This window comes from Mirounga leonina, unplaced genomic scaffold, assembly GCF_011800145.1.
Source record: "Mirounga leonina isolate KUSES-001 unplaced genomic scaffold, KU_Mleo_1.0 Mir_114, whole genome shotgun sequence".
Lineage (NCBI taxonomy): Eukaryota > Metazoa > Chordata > Mammalia > Carnivora > Phocidae > Mirounga > Mirounga leonina.
The window spans coordinates 37,583,536-37,607,910 of record NW_023270265.1 but is presented as its reverse complement, the minus strand read 5'-3'; the positions used below and the strand labels follow the sequence as shown (position 1 = coordinate 37,607,910).

General features: G+C 37.2%; 2 protein-coding genes across 3 annotated transcripts in view; one reads left to right on the top strand and one right to left on the bottom strand.

The window, feature by feature from the left end:
- Positions 1 to 24,022, bottom strand: part of NHLRC2 (NHL repeat containing 2) — a 60,095-nt gene extending 36,073 nt beyond the window's left edge. For both annotated transcript variants that reach the window (XR_004683613.1, XM_035029465.1), the window contains exons 1-4: positions 23,597 to 24,022; positions 20,601 to 20,753; positions 2,190 to 2,645; positions 90 to 211 (exon numbers count right to left, since the gene is read on the bottom strand). Coding sequence is in view for 1 of the 2 variants with exons in the window: in XM_035029465.1 (XP_034885356.1) it covers positions 90 to 211; positions 2,190 to 2,645; positions 20,601 to 20,753; positions 23,597 to 23,774 (909 nt within the window). In the remaining variant the exon portion in view is untranslated. The remainder of the gene's footprint in view (positions 1 to 89; positions 212 to 2,189; positions 2,646 to 20,600; positions 20,754 to 23,596) is intronic.
- A 224-nt stretch (positions 24,023 to 24,246) lies between these two features.
- Positions 24,247 to 24,375, top strand: part of DCLRE1A (DNA cross-link repair 1A) — a 29,055-nt gene continuing 28,926 nt past the window's right edge. The window contains exon 1 of the mRNA XM_035029442.1: positions 24,247 to 24,291. The gene's annotated coding sequence lies outside the window, so the exon portion shown is untranslated. The remainder of the gene's footprint in view (positions 24,292 to 24,375) is intronic.

Sequence of the window (24,375 nt, the reverse complement as noted above, 5' to 3'; positions counted from 1 at the left end):
CCCTCTCATTCCAAAAATTTAATGTAGCAAGTAAATACCATTTTTTTCTGATTAGAAGTATTAAAACTTTACTTAGAATTGAAAATTACCTTTCTTATAAGGTGGTTTTCAGTATCTGCTACGTAGATGATATTATTCCTTATGGCTACACCCTGTGGTGAATTAAAAGTTGACTCTGAAAATATTCCATCTTTTCTTCCAGGGTTGGGTCCTAAAAGAAAGATAGCCACAAGACAATTTTTTTCCACTTAAAAAGTTATCTCATAGTAACCCCCCCCAAATATTTTTTTTTCCTTTATTTTCTTTTTTATTGTATCTATAGGGGAAGATGGATGTTAGCTGAACCTCTTGTGGTAATCATTTTACAAAGTAAATAAATCAAACCAAAATAAATAAATAAAATTTATATTTAAAGCTGGGATTTTAATATAAATAGCATACTTTCACCTAAAAACAATTTCCCAAGATAAGTTTTTCTCAAGAGTAAGTTTTGCTAATGATAGGGCTTACTGGATAATGGTTACTTTAGGAGCATATATCAGAAGAGAATATATTTTTTAAACTATCTTAATTATCTATTACCTAGACTAGAAAGAGTTAAAAATAATTTTAATCTTTTCACATCTAGATGAATGACTTTTAACAATTTTGGGAGATATACTCCTTTGATAATACAATGAAAATTATGAACCCTTTCCTTAGAAAAATATATATGCCCATAAGATGTCACAAACAATTTCAAGGGGTTCATAGATCCTGAGGGCCATTCAAGCATTTAATAGTCTATGTACCCCAGGTTAAGAAACCTTCATATTTACTATTTCACTTTGCCACAAAGTTCTATAATATCCTATAAACACTTGGAGAGACAAAGAGTGATTCTGGTCTAATGGCCTACTTCTCAGCTTCTCTAATACATGCAGAGTTTCAGGGGTGGAGAGTATACAACATAAAAACATGTAACTGTTATTTCTATGACCAGACAATAAGCCATTCAAAGCCTCTAAGTCAGCACTCCCAAACTATGCTTTGCAGAACTCTACTGTCCTAGACGTTAGAGAAGTAGTATAATGTAGTGGCTAGGAATATGAACTCAAGAATCCCAGTGACTTAGTTTAAGCTCTACCTCTTCCTAGCTGATGATCTAAACCAGTTCTTTATATCTCAGTTTCTCTTCTGTAAAATGGAACTAATAATATACCTACCTCATAGCATTGTGAGGACTAAATTAATACAGGTAAAGTGCTTAGAATAATGCCAGGCATATATATGTTTGCTATTATTACTATCATTAATAATACTATTATTGTTGTTAATGGGAGCTCCCTGTGGGGAAAAAAGGGAGAGTATCATGGTCCCTTTAGATTGGAATACATTGTATAGTATAACCTCTCTTGAATATTCATGAGGTACATAAGCAGAGTAAGAGATGGAATCAGTGACACCACCGCCAACAAATGTCTCTTAAACAGATCTAACCAATGTTTCCTCATTGTATCTGACCATAGAATTTTTAAAAATTATTGTAGAATAACTTTTAATTTATCACAAGATACCATTATCCCTAAAAACATGTTTGGGAAAGGTAGCTTGCTGCTGGTTTTTCTGTTTAACAAAGGAAAATACTCATTTACAGCATTTTGAAAACTCTACCATTAAAAACCTTTTAACCATTTAAATCAACCTACTACAACAGATAATTTTTAAGCAACAATTCTTATAACTGCTTGTCATCAACCCAAACATCAAGTTGCTGAAACAAAAAAAAACATAAAACATATACTCTAACAAAAATGAAAAAGAAGAAATGTGAAAAATTCAAGAGCTAGGGGAACAATATCTAGGCATCCTAAGAATAGCACCAGGGCTTAGGAATAAGACTAGTTTATTTGCATTAGGAATGCAGATACCCCTACTTTATATACTAATGCTGCATATGTTACTGAAGCAGGACTGCAAAGAGATGAAATACTCTTCTCTTTGACTATTATGTTACTAGATGTCAATTCAGTCTGAGTAATCAGGATTAATAAGAACGTACTTAACAGATTTTATTGACTATGTAGATGTCAGTAAGAGCCTGTTTTAGATCTAAAACCAGGGTGATAAATTTCAATTTTAATACATTTCCTTGAACTATTTTTTTACTATAAAATATATTATGTATCATAATTAGAAGCAAACTTTACCTCCAATGCTGTACTGAATTTGTCCATTCTTCCAGACGACCAAAATTCTATGATGTCCAGTGTCTGCTATTACCAATCTATTAGAAACATGGTCTACTGTTACTTTGCCAGGGAACAGCAATGGTGAAGGTGGCAAAGAATCTTTATATAGTTTTACTTCAATTTTATTATCTCTGATCTGTCCCTTGTCTTTATAATACTTTAAAGCTATGGAAGTATATAAAAATAATTTATCTTTGTGTCCCTCTCCAATCAAAGAAAATAACATATTTCCACGGGGTCCAAGTATGACCAGAGTTGGCCAGCAGGAAATTTCTAGTTCTTGCCAAAGACTGGCATCTGCATCATTAACCACAGGGTGGGTGATGTTGTATCGAAGAACAGCGCTCTTAATGTTATCCAGGACTTTTTCATTTGGAAACTTAGCCGAGTGAACACCAACAATCAGAAGACCATCTAAATGGGAAAAATTATAAGTTAAATGTTATAAAGTATTAAAGTTTGAATGTCACCATTCACACATTAGGTTATGGGTCATTAATAAACAGTCCAGAGTTTTTATTTTTTTAAAGGGCAGAACTAAAATAGTGTTTTCAACTGCATTTAAACACACATATAAAAAAAATTAACATTTGAATCTCATGACAATCTTGATAACTACATAAAAATACATATGATCAAAGTCATGTGGCTATTTCAGGACTGAACCTCTTTGTGTCCTGTATCTAGACAAATTTTTAAAAAATACATTAACTTCTTACGGAAATATTGAAATACTGTTATTATTTCCCCACCTATTATTAGCCCCTTTGAAATTCATAGTGACTATGACTGCTTTTTGCTAGTATTTATTGTCCTATTATCCTCTTAGATTTTTCTGGCCTACCTACATTACAGATTAACAGAACAAATATAAGCAAGATGTTTCTATAAGGTCTTTGATTTATTTAAAATTCCTATCATATGGTTCTTAAAACAAGCCTTAATTGTAGATAACAGTACTAAAAACTAAGAACAACATATTTCTACCTAATTGACACAGCGTGTCAAAAAGATGATACAGGAAAAAAAAAAAGCATTTGGCTGGATTCAGAGAAAGAACTCAATATTGACTACCAAGGTAACAGAGGTAATAAGGGCTATGTAAATGACAATTTCAAAAACTATGCACATCAGCATGAAGGAAAAAAACCCACACAAATTAGGGGGTGTAATTTCCTGATAGCTCATCCTTCCATTTGTAACTATTAACTCCCAACAAAACACATACATCACACACATACACATACAGCCCCCCTAAGGACCCAGAAAAATACACAAAAGCAGGTACACTGTTAGCAGGGGGTCAAAACTTGGAGATGCCAACCCTGAAGGGGAGTTTCCAGTTTTCTTTTCTCCTTCATGGCTTTGCACTAAAGGTGGGCCCCAGTTTGGAAGCAATGCAGGTGGCAAAAACAATGGAAACCGCTTCCTGGTGCAAGGAGCCAGGGAGACTGGAGGGTGTGGGGGAAACTCCAAGGGGAAGAGAGCCGGAGAAGGGGACTCCCCATTTCTGAGTATGAACACTCACAAGTCTTGGCTTAACTCCTAAACTATACATGTGTGAGGCAGGCCTACAAAAGTACAGCCAACGCTTAAAGAACCAAGAACTGAACTGCTGAGCTGATGAAAAGAGAGCAGAGCTGATAGAAGATGAGACAGAACTTAAGAGTCTGAACCAACAAAGTTGAATGCCTATGAAAACAAGTGACAGATACCAGCACCAAAATAAAGCAGAAGTATAAATTAGCAGACAAAGACTTTAAAGGAACTATAACTATGCTCCAGGAGGTAAAGAAAAACATGCTTGAAATGAATGAAATGATAGGAAATACAAACAGAAATAGAAACTATAAAAAAGAACTAAATGAAAATTTTAGAACTCAAAAATACAATATTTAAAATAAATTCCCTGGATGAGCTCAATGGTACAAAAGAGATGACAGAGAGAAGAGTCAATAAACCTAAAAATAGCTCAATGGAAATTATCCAATATAAGGAACACAAAGAAAGAAGACTGGAAAACAAAATGAACAGAACCTCAGGGACCTGTGGAACAGCTTAAATGACCTAATGAATGTAGATTTGGAATCACAGAAGAAGAGGACAAAAAGATTGGGCAGAAAAAAATATTTGAATAATACCAAAACTTCCAAAATTCGACTGAAGATATAAATTTACAGAATTCAAGAAATTCAAGAATTCAAGAAATTCACTCCAAATAGGATAAATTAAAAGAAAATCATGTTGAGACTCACCATAAACTCCGAAAACCAAAGATTAAAAACCAAACCCCACCAACATTTTTAAAGAAGATACACACAAAAATGACAGTGATCAGTGGTTGTTTAGGCACTGGGAAGAAGGGTGGTGGGGATGAGTGGGAAGGATTATACACTTAAAATATGTGTAGTTTACTGGGTGTCAATTATGCAACAATAAAAGTTAAAAAAAAAAAAATCATTAGCTCTGGAGTCATACTCCTTGTAATCAAATTCTGGCTTTTACCACTTGCTGAGTTACTTTGGGCAAATTACTTAACTTCTCTGGGCATCAGTTTTCTTATTCATAAAATTGGGAAAATAATAGTAACTGCCTCATAGGTCAGTTTTGAGGATTAAAAGAGATAATCTGTATAAGACATTTAGCATAGTACCTAGTATACTGTAAAAGCTCAACAAATGTTTACTATCTTTTTAAATTTGTAAGTACAAAGATAACCAATAAAAGAAAAATACAGCTTTTTCTAACTAAAGCAATTAGTAAAATAAAATAGCAAAGAAAATACATCGTTTGAAGAAACACAACAAATAAAAGCTAATACATATAATGATTATGCATAATAATCATAAGTAAATATGAATGGACTTAACTATTGAAAGAAAAAAATTTGGATACATTCTGTATATCAGAAATACAGCTAAAACAAAGTTAACCAGAAAAGCCAGAAAGAAAGGGGTAGGCAAATGTGCACCAGGCAAACAAAAGCAATACAAGGTCATGATCCTAATATTAGACAAGGTAGATTTTAAGCCCAAAAGCATTAAACATGACAAATATTTTAATGCAAAAAGCATTCACAACATGGATAAAATAATAGGATAAAACAGTAATGAATATCCATGTACCAAGTAATAAAAAAAGCAACTTAATAAAACAGAAAACACACTGCTCTCAGTGTGAACCAGATCAAGCAGACACAAAATAAGATAAAGCCTAATTAACATAATCAGTGAGGTAGATCTTATTGATACATATCAAACTGTACTATAATATACTTTCCTCTGAAGTATACATGGAGTATTTATAAATACCAATCACGCAAAGAAAGCATTATAAAGAATACACTCTAACCACAATACAATAAAACTGAATATTAATAACAAAAAACAAAAGGTCTTTTTTTTTTTTTTTTCAAGTAGCCTCCACACCCAGTGTAGAGCCCAACACGGGGCTCGAACTCACGACCAACCCCGAGATCGAGACCTGAGCTGAAATCAACAGACACTCAACCAACTGAGCCACATAGGCACCCAAAAAGGCCTTTTGTTTAGGAAAAACACACTATTTCTGTGTGTTTCTCCTTTACTCTCACAATATGACCACACTCAAAACACTTGAGACACCAGAAATATGGGTTTTTTTCCCCACATTAGGCAACTGTCTGTGACACTGAGTGGGTGGTCCCATGATTCAATTCTGATTCTAACCAGAGTTAGCGCAGGCACCATAGGTTAAGGGCTCAATCCCACAAGACGGCCCTGCCACTTCAGATGCCAATCACAAGTAATAGGGCCCCAGGTTATCTGCAACTTCTGTTGGACTTGTCTACAAATGAGAGATTCCTTTGACTCTTCTCTTGGATTCAATTATTTGCTAGAACAGCTCACAAAACTCAAGGCAACAGTTGGGTTTATCAGTTTATTATAAAAAGATATGATAAAGTATACAGATGAACATCCAAATGATAGAGATACACAGGACAGGTTGTGGGAATGGGGGTGGAGCTTCCGTGCTCTCACCAAGGCCTCCACTCTCCCAGCACCCTCACGTGTTTACCAAGTTGGAGGCTCTCTGAACTCCATACCTTTGGAATTTTTATGGAGACTTCATCACATAAGCATTATAGATCATTGACTCCATTTCCAGCCCCTTTCCCTCTCTGGTAAACGGGGAGTGGGACTGAAAATCCCAAGCTTCTTTTTCTTTTTTAAAGATTTTATTTATTTATTTGACAGAGACATAGCAAGAGCAGGAACACAAGCAGGGGGAGTGGGATAGGGAGAAGCAGGCTTCCCGCAGAGCAGGGAGCCCGATGTGGGACTCGATCCCAGGACCCTGGGATCATGACCTGAGCCGAAGGCAGACGCTTAACGACTGAGCCACCCAGGCACCCGAAAATCCCAAGCTTCTAATCATGGCTTATTCTTTCCTTCTGGTGATCAGTTCCCATCCAGAAGCCCACCAAAGATCACCTCAGAATAAAACACACTGTTAATCCCCCAGGAAATTCCACGGGATTCAGGAAGTCTGTCAAGAATTGGGGTCAAAAACCAAGTATTAAAACAAATGATGCCCTAGTGCTCTTATCACTTAGGAAGTCACAAGAATTTCAGGACTTCTGTGCCAGGAACCCAGGGCAGAAACCAATATATATATTTTCTATCATCTCACACCTTTCCACTTAGAAATTTAAAAACTCTCTATTAACCTGACAGAAAGGTAAAACAGAAGTCAAAAGTACAGAATTTCTAAAAAATAATGAAAATACTAGAAGAAAATTCATAGTCTTCAATTCAGAGCCTTAAATATTTATATCAAAAATTAAAATAGGTAATTAACTACCCTGCTATAAAAATCTAGGAAAACACACAGAAGACCTCGAATAGCCAAAGCAATCTTGAAAAAGAAAAACAGGGGTGCCTAGGTAGTTCAGTTGGTTAAGCATCTGTCTTCAGCTCAGGTCATGATTCCGGGGTCCTGGGATTGAGCCTCACATCAGGCTCTCTGCTCAGTGGGGAGCCTGCTTCTCCATCTCCCTCTGCCTGCTGCTCTGCCTACTTGTGCTTGCTCTCTGTCAAATAAATAAAATCTTAAAAAAACCAAAACTAAACTGGAGGTATCACAATTCCAGACTTCAAGTTATACTACAAAGTGGTAGGAATTAAAATAGTATGGTACTGGCATAAAAATAGACACAAAGATCAATGGAACAGAAAACCCAGAAATAAACCCATAATTACATGGTTAATTAATCTTCAACAAAGGAGGAATGAATAGACAATGGGAAAAAGACAGTGTCTTCAACAAATGGTGTTGGGAAAACTGGACAGCTACATGCAAAAGAATGAAAGTGGACCAATTTCTTTCACCATACACAAAAATAAACTCAAAATGGATTAAAGACCTAAATGTGAGACCTGAAACCATAAAAATCCTTGACGAGAACATAGGCAGTAATTTCTCTAACATCAGCCATAGCAATGCTTTTCTAGATATGTCTCCTGAGACAAGAGAAATAAAAGCAAAAATAAACTACCGGGTCAACATCAAAATAAAAAGTTTCTGTGCAGCAAAGGAAACAATCAACAAAACTAAAAGGCAACCTACTGAATGGGAGAAGACATTTGCAAATGACACATCCGATAAAGAGTTAGTATCCAAAACATATAAAGAACAGATACAACTCAACACCCGAAAAGCAAATAGCCCAATTTAAAAGTGGGCAGAAGATATGAACAGACATTTTTCCAAAGAAGACACCAGACGGCTAACAGACACATGAAAAGATGCTCAACATCACTCATCATCAGCAAAATGCAAATCAAAACCTCAATGAGGTATCACCTCACACCTGCCAGAATGGCTAAAATCAAAAACACAAGAAACAAATGTTGGTGAGGATGTGGAGAAAAAGGAACCCTCCTGCACTATTGGTGGGAACGCAAACTGATGCAGCCACCATGGAAAACAGTATGGAGGTTCCTCAAAAAATTAAAAATAGAACTACCCTACAATCCAGTAATCACATTACTGGGTATTTACCCAAAAAATACAAAAACACTAATTCAAAGGGATACATGTATTCCTATATTTATTGCAGCATTATTTACAATAGCCAAACTATGGAAGCAGCCCAAGTGTCCATCCATAAATGAACAGATAAACGTGTGGGACAAAGGACATTTAAAAAAAAAAAAGGTAATACACACACACACAATGCAATATTATTCAGCCATAAAAAAGAATGAAATCTTAACATTTGCAACAACATGGATAGAGAGTATATGCTAAGTGAAATAAGTCAGAGAAAGACAAATACCATATACTCTCACTCATATGTGGAATTTAAGAGACAAATGAGCAAAGGGGGCAAAAAAGAGAAGCAAACCAAGAAACAGATTCTTAACAACAGAGAACAAATTGATGGTTATCAGAGGGGAGGTCGGTGGGGAGATGGGTGAAATAGGTGACGGGGATTAAAGAGTACACTTATGATGAAAATTTAAAAAAATAAAAATCTAGGAAAACAAAATAAATCAAAAGAAAGCACAGAGAAAGGAAAATAAAACCAGGAATTAATGAGGTTCAAAACAAAATCCAACATCTATTCCTGATTAAGAATAATAAAGAAATAAAGAGAAATACAAAATTAATAGGAATTGATGGATATTTTCTTTCCAGAGGAGAGGGTAAACTCATTCACATTTATTGATACAACTGGTATGTCTGATCTAAATTCTTTCATATTTTCCTCTATTGTATTTTCTGTATATATTATATTTGTCTGGGTTTCTCTATATGGTGTCTCCTTTTTTGTAAAAAAAATTTCTTTGGGTATAAAGAAGATGTGAAATATATATACACATATGTATACATAATATTATTCAGTCATAAAAATGAATGAAATCTTGCCATTTGCAACAACATGGATGGAGCTACAGAGTACAATGCTAAGTGAAATAAGTTAGAGAAAGACAAATACCATATGATCTCACTCATATGTGGAATTTTAAGAAACAAACAAGCAAAGGAAAAAAGAGAGAAAGAGACAAACCAAGAAACAGACTCTTAACTACAGAGAACAAACTGATGGTTACCAGAGGGGAAGAGAATGGGGGGATGGATGAAATAGGGGATGGGGATTAAGAGTATACTTGTCATGATGAGCACTATGTATAGAATTTTTGAAACACTATATTGTACACCTGAAACTAATGTAACACTGTATCTTAACTATACTGTAATTAAAATAAAAACTTAAAAAAAAATGTCCTTTGGATTTTAGGAGGGTTTGTATTTTTATTCCAGTGGTTACCTTTGTAATAATACTTTTTATCATTTTACAAAAGTATTAATCCCCATTTTTCATAATCTTTTATTATCTGGTCAATCATTTTTTTTAGAATTTATTTATTTGAAAGAGAGAGTGAGCAAACATGCGGGGGGAGGAACAGAAGGGGAGGGAGAGAGAGAGAGAGAGAGAATTTCAAGCAGACTCTACGCTGAGTGCGGAGCCCAATGCCAGGCTTGATCTCACAACCCTGAGATCCTGACCTGAGCAGAAGCCCAAGAGCCAGACACTCAATCGACTGAGACATCCAGGCGCCCCTGGTCACTCATTTTTAAATGGCATCCTTTAATTCCCACCTATTACTTATACAATAATCAATAGTTTTCTGTTTTCCATTCTCTCCCTTTTTTCCCCTTTCTTTAGTTGTATTCTTTCCACCTCTATATGATTTTACGTTATTCTTCTACCCACAGGTGACGGAGGTTATATTTTGTCAATTTAGCTAAAGTGGAACTGTTTTCCAGTACTCTATTCCTGCCTAGTTCTTACCCTCTACTGTAAGAGATATTTTGTGAGCGAAGTGGAAGGTGCAAAGGCGGCGGCAGCCATATTCTCTTTTGCTTGGAAGACTGGTGCAGGGCACCGCGGGCTAGCGTATCGCACACACTCTGGCTTATCTGCTGTCTCATCTTGCTGGCTGTCCAGTTGTGGGTGAGCAGCTAAGCCCCATAGCTGTACCACAGGTCCTGCCAGATCTCCTCCCTCAGCTTCTCTAACTCCTGGGTCAGATGAGTGTATAGCTCCACAACAAAGGACACCAACTTATTCTGTTGGTCACCTCACTATTTAGGTTGGAAGTTTGCATGGGTTCCAGTTCATGCCTGCAGGTGGCAGTTTGCTTTTGCTCTCCCTTATTTCATTTCCATCTTTCCTTTTCAACTGCCTGACCTGCTGACTTCAAGTTGAGGCACCAGATACACAAGTTAACAGTTATAGGCAGACTAGATAAGCAGCTCCCACAACCATATAAGGTCAAGCGCCTATAATAAATTCTTTATTAGGGGCGCCTGGGTGGCTCAGTTGGTTAAGCGACTGCCTTCGGCTCGGGTCATGATCCTGGAGTCCCGGGATCGAGTCCCACATCAGGCTCCCTGCTCAGCGGGGGGTCTGCTTCTCCCTCTGACCCGCTTCCCTCTCGTGCTCTCTGTCTCTCATTCTCTCTCTCAAATAAATAAATAAAATATTAAAAAAAAATAAATTCTTTATTATTTCTCATCATGAGTACACATATGAAATCTTCAGCCATCCATCTGGCAGTTTCCTTAGTCACCCCTGGTTAGAAGAAGCCATCTATCTTTCAAGTAGATTGACCAGAAAGTGCATCTATTCACAGGTGCATCTATTCACAGGTGATTCTGAGTTCTTGGACATTCAAAATTGGTTTTCTATATCCCTGATTGACTCTTGAAAGATAGCTGGTTAGCTATAACATCCTTGGTTTGTAGTTTCTCTATATAAGATTCTTAAAAATGTACTGTTGCTTTGCTTTGTATGTTTTTTGTGTAAAGTCTGTCCTGTCTAAACTCCATGCTTCTGAAAGTCGTCATTTTTCCTGGAGGTCCTGAAGATATTTTTTACACATCTTTAAAGTGTAATAGTTTAAAACAGGATACTTCTTGGGCTGTTGCTCTGTGTCAATTTTCCCTGGTATCTGGTAGTGCCTTTCAATATGTAGACTCAAGGTTTCTTTTATTTTCAGAGCATTTTTTGGATTCTAGTTTTACATGTTAGTTTTGGTCAGTTGTTTTGATTTTTGTCTACAGCCTCCAAGCAGTCTCATGTTGGACCTTTTCTGCCTTTCTATTCAATCATTTCCTCTGTTTTTATTTCTTTTTAGCTTATTTTCATTCTCTAAGTTTGTTCTACCCCCCGCTTTACTTCAATGCCCATTATTACATTTTTATATGAATTTACTGCCCCTTAGGCACCTTGTAATTTAGTCCACTTCTAACATAATTCTGATCTTTTTCTTATTCCTTTGCTGAGTTCAATTACCATTCATTTCTTACATCTTTGGGGCATTTTCATTCTTAGTTTTTGAATTTCTGATTCAAGATCCTTTTTCATTATTCCTAAATGCTGTTTGAGATCTATCTATCCATCTATAATTCAATATGGATTGTGTTGCACTTTTTGTCAATTTTGTGATCATTTTTAAAAATGTTCATCAGCATTTCAACTCTGAATCACATTTTCAGTTTTACAGTTTTATGTGGATGTGATCTGCTTTTTAATATTACCATCCATTTTGTGGACAGGGCTACTAGGTGGAGAGTGTACTTTTCCAATAGTTCCCTTTTTCTGTGCAGTTTCATTTTTGGATAGCATTGTTGGAAGGAGGCACTGATGTGTACTTTCTCTCTTTTTTTTTTTCTGCAAGATCCTTAACTTTTCCCTCTTATTTTTTTTAAGTAGACTACCTTCAAAGGAAACTACACCTCTGTATCTGATTCCCTCCAAGAAGCAATGCTTCTCTCAGGCTTCTGTTCTTAGTCCCACACTCTTTCAAGAGCTGGTGCTATGATCCAAACCTGTGCTGGGTATTTTGCACTGAGTGTTGGAGTTTCTCTTTCTACTGGTAAGGGGGTCACTCTGTGCCTCGCCCAAGACCTGTGAACACCACTCTCCTTTTTCTCATGGAGTCTTTTAAGCCTCTCCCATTCCTGTTCCAGCACCTGCAGGCTTGCAAGAAGAGGACCTTTAATGGAATTCAGTTTATTTCTCAACTTACAGGTAATTTGAAGGCCACGATATTCTCTGTCTCCTAGTATTGCTGAATGAATGATCAAGTGTGGTTTTAGTTACTCTCCTTTTTGTTTTTATGTTTGAGGAAGAGGAAAAGATAAATGAGATTCAAAATCAGGTAGCCTAATTCTCCAAACCCAGAAATAGGAAAAGATAGATTCCTATTTTTAACATCAGTTATATTGAGATATAATTTAAAGTAAATTTTGTCCCTCAATACTTTGTTAACTGATTAAATAAATTTAACCAAATCCTAAAACCAGCCTCTTAACGGAGAAAAATGAGAAGTATTTCCAATAAGATAAGAACAAGGCAAAGGTGCCCACTGTCTCTACTACTACCGAATAATGAACTGGGAGGGGTTTTTAGCCAACAAAATTAGATAAATCAATTATAGAAATAAGATTTGGAAAATTTCTTTGCAGATAATATACCATGTTAGGGAAACCACAGAGAAACAATTACAAAACCAAACCAAGTAATAAAAGTTCAGGAAGCAGAATACAAAATTAACAGATAAAAATCAATAGCTTTTATATACCTATACAATAACCAGCTAGAGTATATAATGGTAGACAAAACCCCACTTAAAATAAATAGCCACAAATAAATGAAAAGATTTCCAACCACATTCTAAAATGCAATTTAAAACTACATCAAGGGGCACCTGGCTGGCTCAGTCAGAAGAGCATGCAACTTTTGATCTCGGGATCATAAGTTTGAGTCCCATGTTGGGTGTAGCATTTACTTAAAAAATAAATAAAACTGCACCAAGATACCATTTCTCACCTATTTAATCAGTACAAATTAAAAAACACGTCAATACATTTTACTGGAGCAGCAGTGGGGAAAGAAGCACCTTCATACTCTCTTAGCAGGAACACAAACTAGTACAACCCTCGTGGTGCAGAATATGGCAATACCTAACAAAACTATACTTATATGTGTTTAACTTTGACCAGCAATCCTCCTTCTAGGAACCTACCCTTAAGATATGCCACCAGCAATATAAAAACATATTCACAAAGTTAGTCACTGTTTGTAACTGCTAAGTATTGAAAACAACCGAAAGGCTGATACATACGATAGGACAGGGACTGAATTATTTATTATAAATTACAACACACACACACACACACACACAATGGGGTGCTATGTACTATTAAAAATAATCAGGAAGTTCTCTATATGGAGTGGCTACCAGGATGCACTGCTACATTAAAAAAGCAAAATGCACAAAAACGTCTAGAATAGGTCACCACTGGTATTTTTTTAAAAAAGAGAAAACAAAGAATGGAAGAATGGGATGGAAAGAATGGGAAGATAGAAACAGGTAGAAGAGATAGGTAGATGGAACTATACTTTCTGTATAGTTCTGACTTTCAGAACCATGTTTAAATTTTATAGCCTCAAAAACAAACAAAATCAACTAAAAATACAAACAAATGAATCTAACTGTATTTCAAATGAATAACATAACCTCATAGTCTAAGTGAGTTTCGAATTAGTTGAGAGGGACTAGAAGCAAAGACACCCCAGTAGCAGTGAGCACAGGTGGTGCCCAGATCTTGGTTTCTCAAAACCATTGCCAATATTCAATAATATAAGGAATCAGAACTCCCTGAAGAAATGGCTGATTCGGGGAAGGGGCTGGGAAAGTACAAGAGGAACCTTTAAATATTTTGTTGTGACAAGTGTGAAAGTGCTCCAAGAATGGTAAGGACATGTCAAAAGGACACAGGTGATAGCCTGGAGAGGATTCCGTTCGTCAAACAGGGACAACATGAACATCTAAATAATGATGGTAATGATTATAACCCAATGAATTAAATAGGAATTCATGAGTCAAATCTCTATATACTTTACATGTGTAATATACATACAATATATATATACAGCATAACATACATTACATCAAAATATACATACATATATTCTTCCTGGTAAATATACCCAACACTTCTTTGAAGAAGTAAAGATTAGGGAGAGATGGGAACCCTGAGAAGGTGTTAATTAGGTGAAGAGCATAAGCAAGGAGATTCAGGGAGAGAAAACAACACACGTAAAACAGAGTGCATGAAAGACAGAAGAGACTGAAGAAAGTTAAGTGACTAAGCGTAGAGAACGAAAGCAAGCCTGGGACAAAATGAGAATAAACCTATAGATAGGATCGACCTTGTGAGTCATTTAAAGGATGTTTTAGCTTGTTATCTTTAGGAGCAATGGCAGCCATATGGAGAATGAAGTGCAAGTCTCAAAGACCAGTTAAACTAAACTCACGACCTTCCCCTCCAAAGCTATCCTTTCTATAGTGTGTCCTTTCACTGAATGGCACCAGCATCTGTCCAGTTAATTATACAAGCCAAAAACCTACCTAGGATATCTCTGTAACAACCAAAGAGCCCTCTCTCATCATCCATATTTAACCCATGACCAAATCCTATTAATCTTATCCCTCTATAACTAGTTTCAAGCTATTATCACGTCCCATAGGGAGCACAATAGCCTTGTCACAGATCTCTCACATCCATTCTTGAACACTAATTAGTTACCCAGCCAGGAGTGGGACTAATCTTTAAACAAACGCAAATCTCATCATGTCACTCTCCTCCAGAAAACCCTTCACTGTCCTTTGTATAAAAACCAAATTTCATCTCCCCAGTAAGTTTTCCACTCCTGTTTCCCCTCCCCTCAGGGTGTTATAGCAACCTGGCCTTCCTTCAGTTCCTCCAGAATATCATTACTCCTCTTGCTTTGATGGCTTAACACACAATCCTCCGTCAGCCTGGAATGTTCTTCACCCTCTCTCACATAGTAAAGCCACACTTTTCTTCTAGATAGCAAGCTCAATTTTTACTCTTAAGAAAGCTTTAAATTCCTCCAGATTAAACTCCATTATTTGTTTTCATAGCACCCTGTAATTTTCCTTCTTAGCACTAATCAGGAAGTATAAAACTATTTGTGAATATTTGATTATAAGTCTTGCCCCTGTTAACAAGACTATAATTCATATTAATTATTTAGGGATCATGCATGTTTTATTATTCACTAGCACAGTGCTCAGTACATAGTAGGAAATAAAACGATTAATAGATGGGACATGAACACTGAAGAAATCTGTATATTTAGACAATATATAAACCATAGCATATGGTCTAAGTAGAATATCTATATTAATATACAAAGACAACTGCTAAGTAACGATGCCTCACATTTTTTCAGTGTCAATAATCTTAGAGATTTTTAAAAAATATTTTGCTTTTTCTGTTAATCATACACAATAAAAAACAATGTAAAAGATTCTTCATTTTATGAATCTTTTGCCAGCACAGGGATCAAAACTACTCCATTAAAATAAAATATGGAAGGAAAGGAAGGTGAGGGAGATGGAGGAGGGAAGTGAGTGAGGGAGGAGGGAAGAGAGGGAGGGAAGAGGGAAGGAGAAGCCATATAAAAATAACTGCTTCTAAAATATTAGTAATAAAATAACTTCAAAAAAATCATTTTAAAAGCTTCAAAGGTCTTATTTTTCAGAGATATATAGAACTGTACTAGATTATAATTGTATATAGCAATATATATGACATTATTATATTTACATAATATATAGTAGAAAGCACAGTTTAATCACAAACACTGTAATAACCTAGTTAAATGCAAGGATTAAAAACAGTTGAGTTTTACATGTTACAAAATTGTAAACGGAGACATTTTGAGAGCTAAACGACAAGGATGACACTTTACTAGGCAAAAAAGGATAAGGGTATTCCAACAGAGTGAACACTAAGTGTCAGGGCTTTAAAGCACGAAGAACCATGACACTGAAAAACTAAAGGCAAGCCAGGGAGGCTAGAACACCCTGAGGGAAGAGAAGTAGGGTGTGGACAGGTAGGATTTTAGCTTTCATACTAAAAGCAATGGAAACATGAACTGAAAAGATCAAAATCACTGAACACTAAAGCACAGAGCTGATACAAATTTGAAAATTTTTTTTAGAATTCCAAAAACTAATGTTGCCCTGTGTCTCTCCTGAAACATCCCAGAAGTTTGCCATAAATTGACCAATATTTCCATCACACATCATCTATTTAAAAACAGAATAATATATGGACTGCTGCAAAAAGAAAATATAAAGTGTGTGCAGATAAGAGTTAACATAGCAGGCCTGACTGGTATTCTTTCGAAGGCCTGCTTATAAGGCTGGCCCTTGCCTGGATTTCAGGAGGGTGCCTGCCATTCCCAGAACAAGTAAGAGTGGCTCGCTACTCTTAAACCGGTCGTACAAATAATATGGTTTATGCTGAACACTTGCCTTCTTTCTGGGACTCTAGAATTTTCCTACATGCTGCCAGGCAGAAGCTGCCTATTTAGCCAGCCCCCAGTAAAAACCTTGGTTGCGGAGTCTCTAATGAGAGGCCCTGGTAATATCTCAAATGTGCTCGAACAACTCCTTGCTGGGGAGTTAAGTTGTCTTATATGGCTCCACTAGGAGAGGAGGAAGCCTGTGTTTTGTCTCCCCTGGACTTAGCCTCACCAAAGCACCTTTTCCCTCTGCTGCTTTCACTCTGTATCCTTTAGCTGTAACAAATTACAGCTGTGAGTCCTCCTAAAGAATTATGGAACCTGGTGATGGTATTGGGAACCTTGACACACCATCAAATTATATATGGAGTCACTGAAAGGTTTAGTGTCATTATAAAATTAGAACTCCATTCTTCTAATTTTTAATAAAGTATAAAACAGAAAAGTAGTGTCTACTACATAATGAGAATACCAGCATTTACCCAGTAGTACCCTGGCATTTAGGTTGGTAAGTCTGATTTATTTATTTATTTACTTACTTACTTATTTATTTATTTTTTAAGATTTTATTTATTTATTTGAGAAAGAGAGAATGAGAGAGAGAAAGCACATGAGAGGGGGGAGGGTCAGAGGGAGAAGCAGACTCCCCGCTGAGCAGGGAGCCCGATGCGGGACTCGATCCCGGGACTCCAGGATCATGACCTGAGCTGAAGGCAGTCGCTTAACCAACTGAGCCACCCAGGCGCCCCAAGGTAAGTCTGATTTAATTATGCATCAACATATACCTAGCAGTCACATTTTAAAATATGTCAAATGTTCCTAATAGATTTTTTTATGAAACAAGAAACACTTTTCCTTAATAGCCATTGTGCTAAATTTGGGTATTATATAACATATCATTAATGCATCCAGCATAAAAAGGCAAAAAAATTTTATAAACTCTCAAGTAGAAACAGAAAAAAAAAACCCAAAACATGAGATACCTATCAGTTTAATGTAAACATGTGCTAAATCATTATGAATAACAAGCTTAGAGCACAGCTATATTCTTAAATGTTTGAAGATCAGAACCATTCATTACTATTAAATATCTTTTTACTTTAGACTCTGGCATTTATAATGCCTCAGGCTATTGTGAAAATGATACTGGTCACCATTACAAACTTGATATTAAAAGCTGTTTAACAGAGGAAGGAGACTGGGTATTAATTTGGACCCTTTTCAGGCTGTTTTTATTTTATTTTATTTTATTTATTTTTTTAAAGATTTTATTTATTTATTTGAGACAGAATGAGAGAGAGAGAGAGCTCATGAGAGGGGGGAGGGTCAGAGGGAGGAGCAGACTCCCTGCCAAGCAGGGAGCCCGATGCGGGACTCAATCCCAGGACTCCAGGATCATGACCTGAGCCGAAGGCAGTCGCTTAACCAACTGAGCCACCCAGGCGCCCCCAGGCTGTTTTTAAATTAATAAGCACTTCCTCACTTAGCTGAGCATTTCTGGCTTACTGATGAAATGAACTGAATATTCCGTGGAATTTAGAATAGGCTGCTGAATGTCACTTCAAGAACTATGAGCATTGCTGCAAATATGTTCAGAAACATAGCAGATAGTAATGAGACAAGACACATCGCTGTAAGAAAGCAAATTAATTTAGTGACAGCTTATTGAACTTTCATGTGATAATCTCTGGGTACACCTGCTTTTGTGAATATGAATTGAATGTATATTTTGAGCAATATGAAAATATTTTGAAGTTGCCAGCATTTTCATAAAGCAGCATATTACTAAAGTAATGTTTCTTTGAAATTATAGTGTTGGGATCTTCAAGTATCTTTACTTTTCAGAAGTGTATTTGTATGTAAAAATAATTTTTATTTTGTGTCACAATGTGCTATAAAAATGATGCTTCCAGTAAACCGATAAAGAGGTTACAAGGACCCATTCCAAGAAGTTCTTGAATTTGCTTCAGGTGTGGGGTAACCAACTAAGTTAACCAAATACAGTCTTTTAGGGATTATCTTAAGTACCGAAACAGTTAACTTTGGAATTCTTAACCCAGTCTTTCATCCTCCTATTAAACAAACAAGGACGCCTGTGTGGTTCAGGTCCTTAAGCAGTTAAGCATCTGCCTTGGGCTCAGGTCATGATCCCAGGGTCCTGGGATCAAGCCCCACATCAGGCTCCCTGCTCAGTGGGGAGCCTGCTTCTCCCTCTGCCTGCCGCTCCCCGTTTGTGTGCACGCTCTCTCTGGCAAATAAATAAAATCTTTTAAACAAATAAATAAATAAACAACCTTAAACATCTCTGTATCTTCAGTGGAAGACAAAGGCTAAGCTATTAAGAAAACTTTTCACAACTGGTCTGAACCTAACCCACCTTCCTCTCCTTTCATCTTTCCCAGAAGTCCCCACAGTCCTGCCACATTAAACTACTGGCCTCTCCCCAAGAAGCTTACTCTTCCACGCTTCCCTGCTTATTTCCCCGTCGCTTCCTCAGCCAGCTTCCTCCTGCCCCCTTTGCATCTGCAGCTGTACTCCTGCTTATTTTTCAAGTTCCAGCTTAACTGTCTCCCCCTCTGAGAAATCTTTTCCAATGCTTCTAGAGGAAGTGAATTACTCCTTTCCTCAGGTTCCATGATGCTTTTTATTTAACTGTTACATATGTCCTCAGCAGCTAGCAGACTACCCTGCATATACTACATGTTCAATACACTTACACGAGCTTGACCAAGACACAGAGGCATCCAAAACTAGTAGATAATGAGATACTCTTATTTCTTAAATCAATACAGATAAATTTTTGAAAACATGATTTAGCTACCAGGAATACTTGAGTTCTTCATAAATCTCACTGGCAATTTCAAGATACAATGTATTACAATTTATAAGCATCCGAGGTTTCCCTTGCACTGAAAATTTTAATCTATCACTCCTTTTTTAAAATCACTTTTTTAAAACTAAGTTATCTTTCAATTCTGTACTATATCCTCATTTTTACTCTAAGATCAGTGACCCTCTCTCCTTTATACCACTTCGACTGTGGAGCTTCAATTAATTTAAGCCTAATTATTATTATTATTTTTTAAAGATTTTATTTATTTATTTGACAGAGAGAGACACAGCGAGAGAGGGAACACAAGCAGGTGGAGTGGGAGAGGGAGAAGCAGGTCTTCCGCCGAGCAGGGAGCCCGATATGGGGCTCAATCCCAGGACCCTGGGATCGTGACCCGAGCCAAAGGCAGATGCTTAACGACTGAGCCACCCAGGCGCCCCAATTTAAGCCTAATTAAATGGAACCTTTAATTAGTTGCATTCACCCCATATGCTCTCTTTTTTAGAAAGAAATAAACAAGAGAAAAAAGATCTGAAAAAATGTCAAAGTTCTAAAGCAAATACTAAGTATAATCTCTTACATCTTCAGAATTTGTAATACCATAAAAGAGGATTTCCTAGTGTGCTTTGGAAAACATTAACCTTTATAAATCGTTTTTTAATAATGCAGGGTCAAAGAAAAAGTATCTGCTATAATATTTGGCATTCCACTGTAATTCATGTCATCTGAAATTAAAGGAAGTCTAATCACATTTCCTAATAAGAACTTTAAACCTTTATATCTTAGTGAGAAGAGTATAAGATTAGAGTCACAAGTTTCATTTTCTCATAGGACAAATTTAAGTCTAAATCTACAAAATGAACTTTTAAAAATACTTGATCGTAAAAAAGTAAATCATGTCCTTAACCTCAGAGAAAAAAAATATACTAAATGCTGGTTCTTTAGGAAGGCAAACCATTATCACTAAACTTTACTCTTCATGAGAAGGTACATGGGGTCCTTAAATCATAGATCAGAAATTACTTTTAGAATCATTGAAGTCTCGCCAAATGTTCATTTTCCAATGAGCAAATGAGTCAGCTACTCCCCCAGTACCTATGCCAGGACAGTCTGTTAGAAACAATTAAAGGGCAGATACCTTTATCAGAGTATGTGTGTTCTAATGCATGAAGATCAGGCAGTAGATGAATACAGTTTATGCAGCAGTAGGTGAAGAAATCAAGGATGACTACTTTTCCACACAGATCCTTGTAGACAGAAATAGGCTCTTCTGTGTTCAGCCATTCTAATCCTGAAATTTACACAAAACAGATTATCATGATTAAAGGAAAAGGCAGAGATAATTTATCTAAAATTTTCCATTAAAATGTAAACCGTTATTATTTCTAAGGAAGGGATGGGGGTGGCGTAAGATGGGAAAGATGCTATTATGCAGCAATATGCAAATATAGTAAGAAAAAGCTACTAAATTCTTTCAGAAATAGAATAGTCTGTGTGAAAGAAAGCAAGATCAACACATTTAGGTAAAAATGAGAGTAAATATCAAATATTAAGAGGACCTAAGTACACAATCAGGTTCAAATGAGCTTTTGAGAATGAAGCAATCTTAAGAATAGCGAGACAGGACTAAATTCAAAAAGGAGCAAGGTGTTAAAATATAAACATACAAAATGCCTAAGCCAATTTCATAAGAACTAAAGTGCTCTGGATTTGAATGAGACCTTAAATACAAAATATTTTAAATGCAAAGTTAAGCAAAATACACTATTATAGATTTCATGGAAGCAACATTAATATTGATGAAGAACGTGTTCCCTTCCCTCCAAAGAAAAATGGAATCTCATTAATCTGTACTTTTATAAATCAGAATTTATAATTACTTGAGCATGACTTACAATTTTAACTATGCACTATAAAGACTTTGTTAAATATTAAAAGTACAGCATCTCTACTTAACCAATTTAGAAAAACAAAGATAATGAGCTTATTGTTTATAAGTAAATGCAGCCACTAACACTATTAATTACATCTCGAAGCAGGTATTCAGAAAATATTTTATAGAAACTGAAAGCCAAAGTTGGGTGGAATTAAGTGAATAATAACAGCTAATGACTAATAACAGTAACTGGAGTTACTCAATTAAAATAAAATTCTAAAAAATAAATAATCTGCAAATCAAACTAGCCTTTCCGCCTTAGTTAGTCCAACCTAGTGAGGTTTTAGGGTAGAGGAAGCTCTTAATGATGAATTTTAATAAAGTGTTAATTGTATACCAGATCAAATAAACATATAAAACTTCAAACTTATGTATGTTTCACATCTTAATTGCAAAATATTTATGAATCGGTCTTTTAAATTTATTTTCTGTAAATAGTCAAGAGTGATGTAGATTGGAGGGTAAAGAAAGTATATTACATGTCAGTTATTGTGCTTACCAGGCTTAATAATAATAAATTTTACAATAACAATAATTACAATGAATATAATTTTAAAAAATTGTCAACATTTATTGAGCTGTCCTATGAACTAAGAACTTTAGATATATTACCTCTAATCCACATAATTAACCTGAAAGCTAAATACTGGTTTTATTTTATGAGGGAGTAAAGTAAGGCTTGGAGAAATCAAGTAACTTGCTCAAAATCATGCAACTAACAAATGAAATAACTCGGATTTAATCCCAAATCTGTCTGAATCCATCCGTTACACCGCCGTTTCCCATAAACACATCTCTTTTAAGAAATGAACAAAGCATGCTGTTTCTGAGATAAGTTATGTTTATAACTTCTTGATTATAGCTTACTGATAAAGAAACCAAGAAAACCTGTTATCTAGTATTCTGAGCTCAATAATCAGATCCCGCAGAAAATTTGACTAGGTCACATATGAAGCCTGAATATTTTGTCGTTATTTATGAGTCACTAAGGTCAAATATCATGGTAATAAAATACACCCACTGTAAATATAAACACAACTAGAAAATAAAAACACGGGCCCAAAACGTAGCTGGTGGCCTGCTTGTTTATAACACTATACTACGTAACTAACTTCTTACAAAGTTTTTTTAAAAATACACACGTATGTATCTCATCTCTTAAAGTTCTTTTGATGGGAGAAGCAGTCATGAACCCAACTCTTCCCTAATAACTCCACAATATTTCAAATTCAGCATAGGATTAGTAATGGAGAAAAATAAGCATTTTTGAAGGTGGGAGCAAAAGGCTTGCAAAGACACGTAAGACTCTTGTCAAAGGCAAGGTTCTGATGTATCTCCCACGAGATACTGAACCCTGCCATATCCAACCAATTAACTATACATGTGGTTTCAGTGTCACGCCAGGAGACATGCCAACACCAACAACACAATGCCAGTCCCAACCAAAGAAGGGAAAGTACGGTTTCACTTATCACAGCAAGATGCGCTTCCCAAACAGCACTCCTGGGAATATCTGTTCCCCGGTGTTGCGAACACTCACAGAGCTGGGATTCAAACCCTGGAGATGGGCCGTAATTGATTCAGATTTTAAAAACTACCAGTTCCAAGACTCTGAACAAGTAAGCGTGGCACAGTTAAGATACTTGCCAATCTGGAGTCCGCACAAGCCGGCTCTGGCAGTTACTGTGAAGCGTTGAGGAAAGTACTTAGCCTTCTTGTGCCTCAGTTTCCTCAACTATAACATGGGTCTTTAAGCTGTCTCAACGAGCTGTGGAGAGGAATAACTAAAACAGTCCCCGGACGTGTTTACAACTGTGTGTGGCACCGAAGCGATCAATAAATGTCAGCATTATGCGCAGTGGATGACAATGACGATCCTGGGCAAGCAGACTTAAAGGACAGGGTGGCATGGACACTTCAGTCTTTGCCAATCGGGGCCACTAAACCTTCATGGAATGTCTACTTCGTTCACACCAGGCCCCGGCAGGGACTCGGGATACAGAGGCGAATGTGCACGTCCCCGCGCCCCAGAAAACCACCCTCTTCCGCCGCCTGGGGACCCGGGGAAGCCGCAGAGCTGGCGAACCGCCCGGGCGCGGTCGCTCAAGCCCGCCTCGCCCCCCGCTTCAGGGGAGGGCGTCGTCCCCGAGGAAGGGGAGGTTCCGGGAGGGGCCCCCCCCCCGAAGCCTGCCCCTCACCTTCCGGGAACTCGGGCACTGACAAGTCCTGCTCCCAGCCGTCCACCTTCTGCAGATACTGGTAGACCAGGCTGTCCTTCTCCTCCTGGGTGACGGCGTCGAGCAGGGCGTACTCCAGCGAGGTCTGCGCCGGGAGCAGGCCCGCGAGGCTGCAGCCCCGGCCTCCGGGGGCCGCCATGTTCTCTCCGGCCGGTCCAGAGGCGGCCGCCGGGCCCGCGGGACGGTCTCGAATGGGGAGGGAGGAAGCGCTTACTGTCCTTCGGTTTCAAAACGGCACATTCACCTCACTCTCCACCAGCCCCCACTCCATGTAAACGACACCTTTTTCCTTTGTAATCAAGCATCCCAATGCTCAGATACAAACTGTTGAATTCGCGGGCTCGTAATTTAGCCACCGGCCCGAACCACCCCGCCCCTTCCAGAGCGTCCCGGCACAACTGAGCCTGGACATTCACAGCGCCAGATTCAGCATGGGGAAAGTCTCTGGGTTCGCGTTCCAGAAGCTCCGAGAACCATTCACCCCCCAACACTTCACTTTGGAAATCAGCGGGTTTTAGAACAAAAATAAGATAAAATAAAATAAATCCGTAGGACCCCAAAGGACACAAACTTTTTCAAAGTCCCGCCCACAGAGCAGGGTCAGCCGATTCGACACAGCAGGCTAGGGGAACCTGTTCCCGCCTAAGACACCAGAGGTAAAGCGGGTAGGGATATCCTCATGGGATAGGTTTTTTTTTTTTTTTTTTTAAGCTGGGAGTGACTGGCAATGGCTTTGGCTT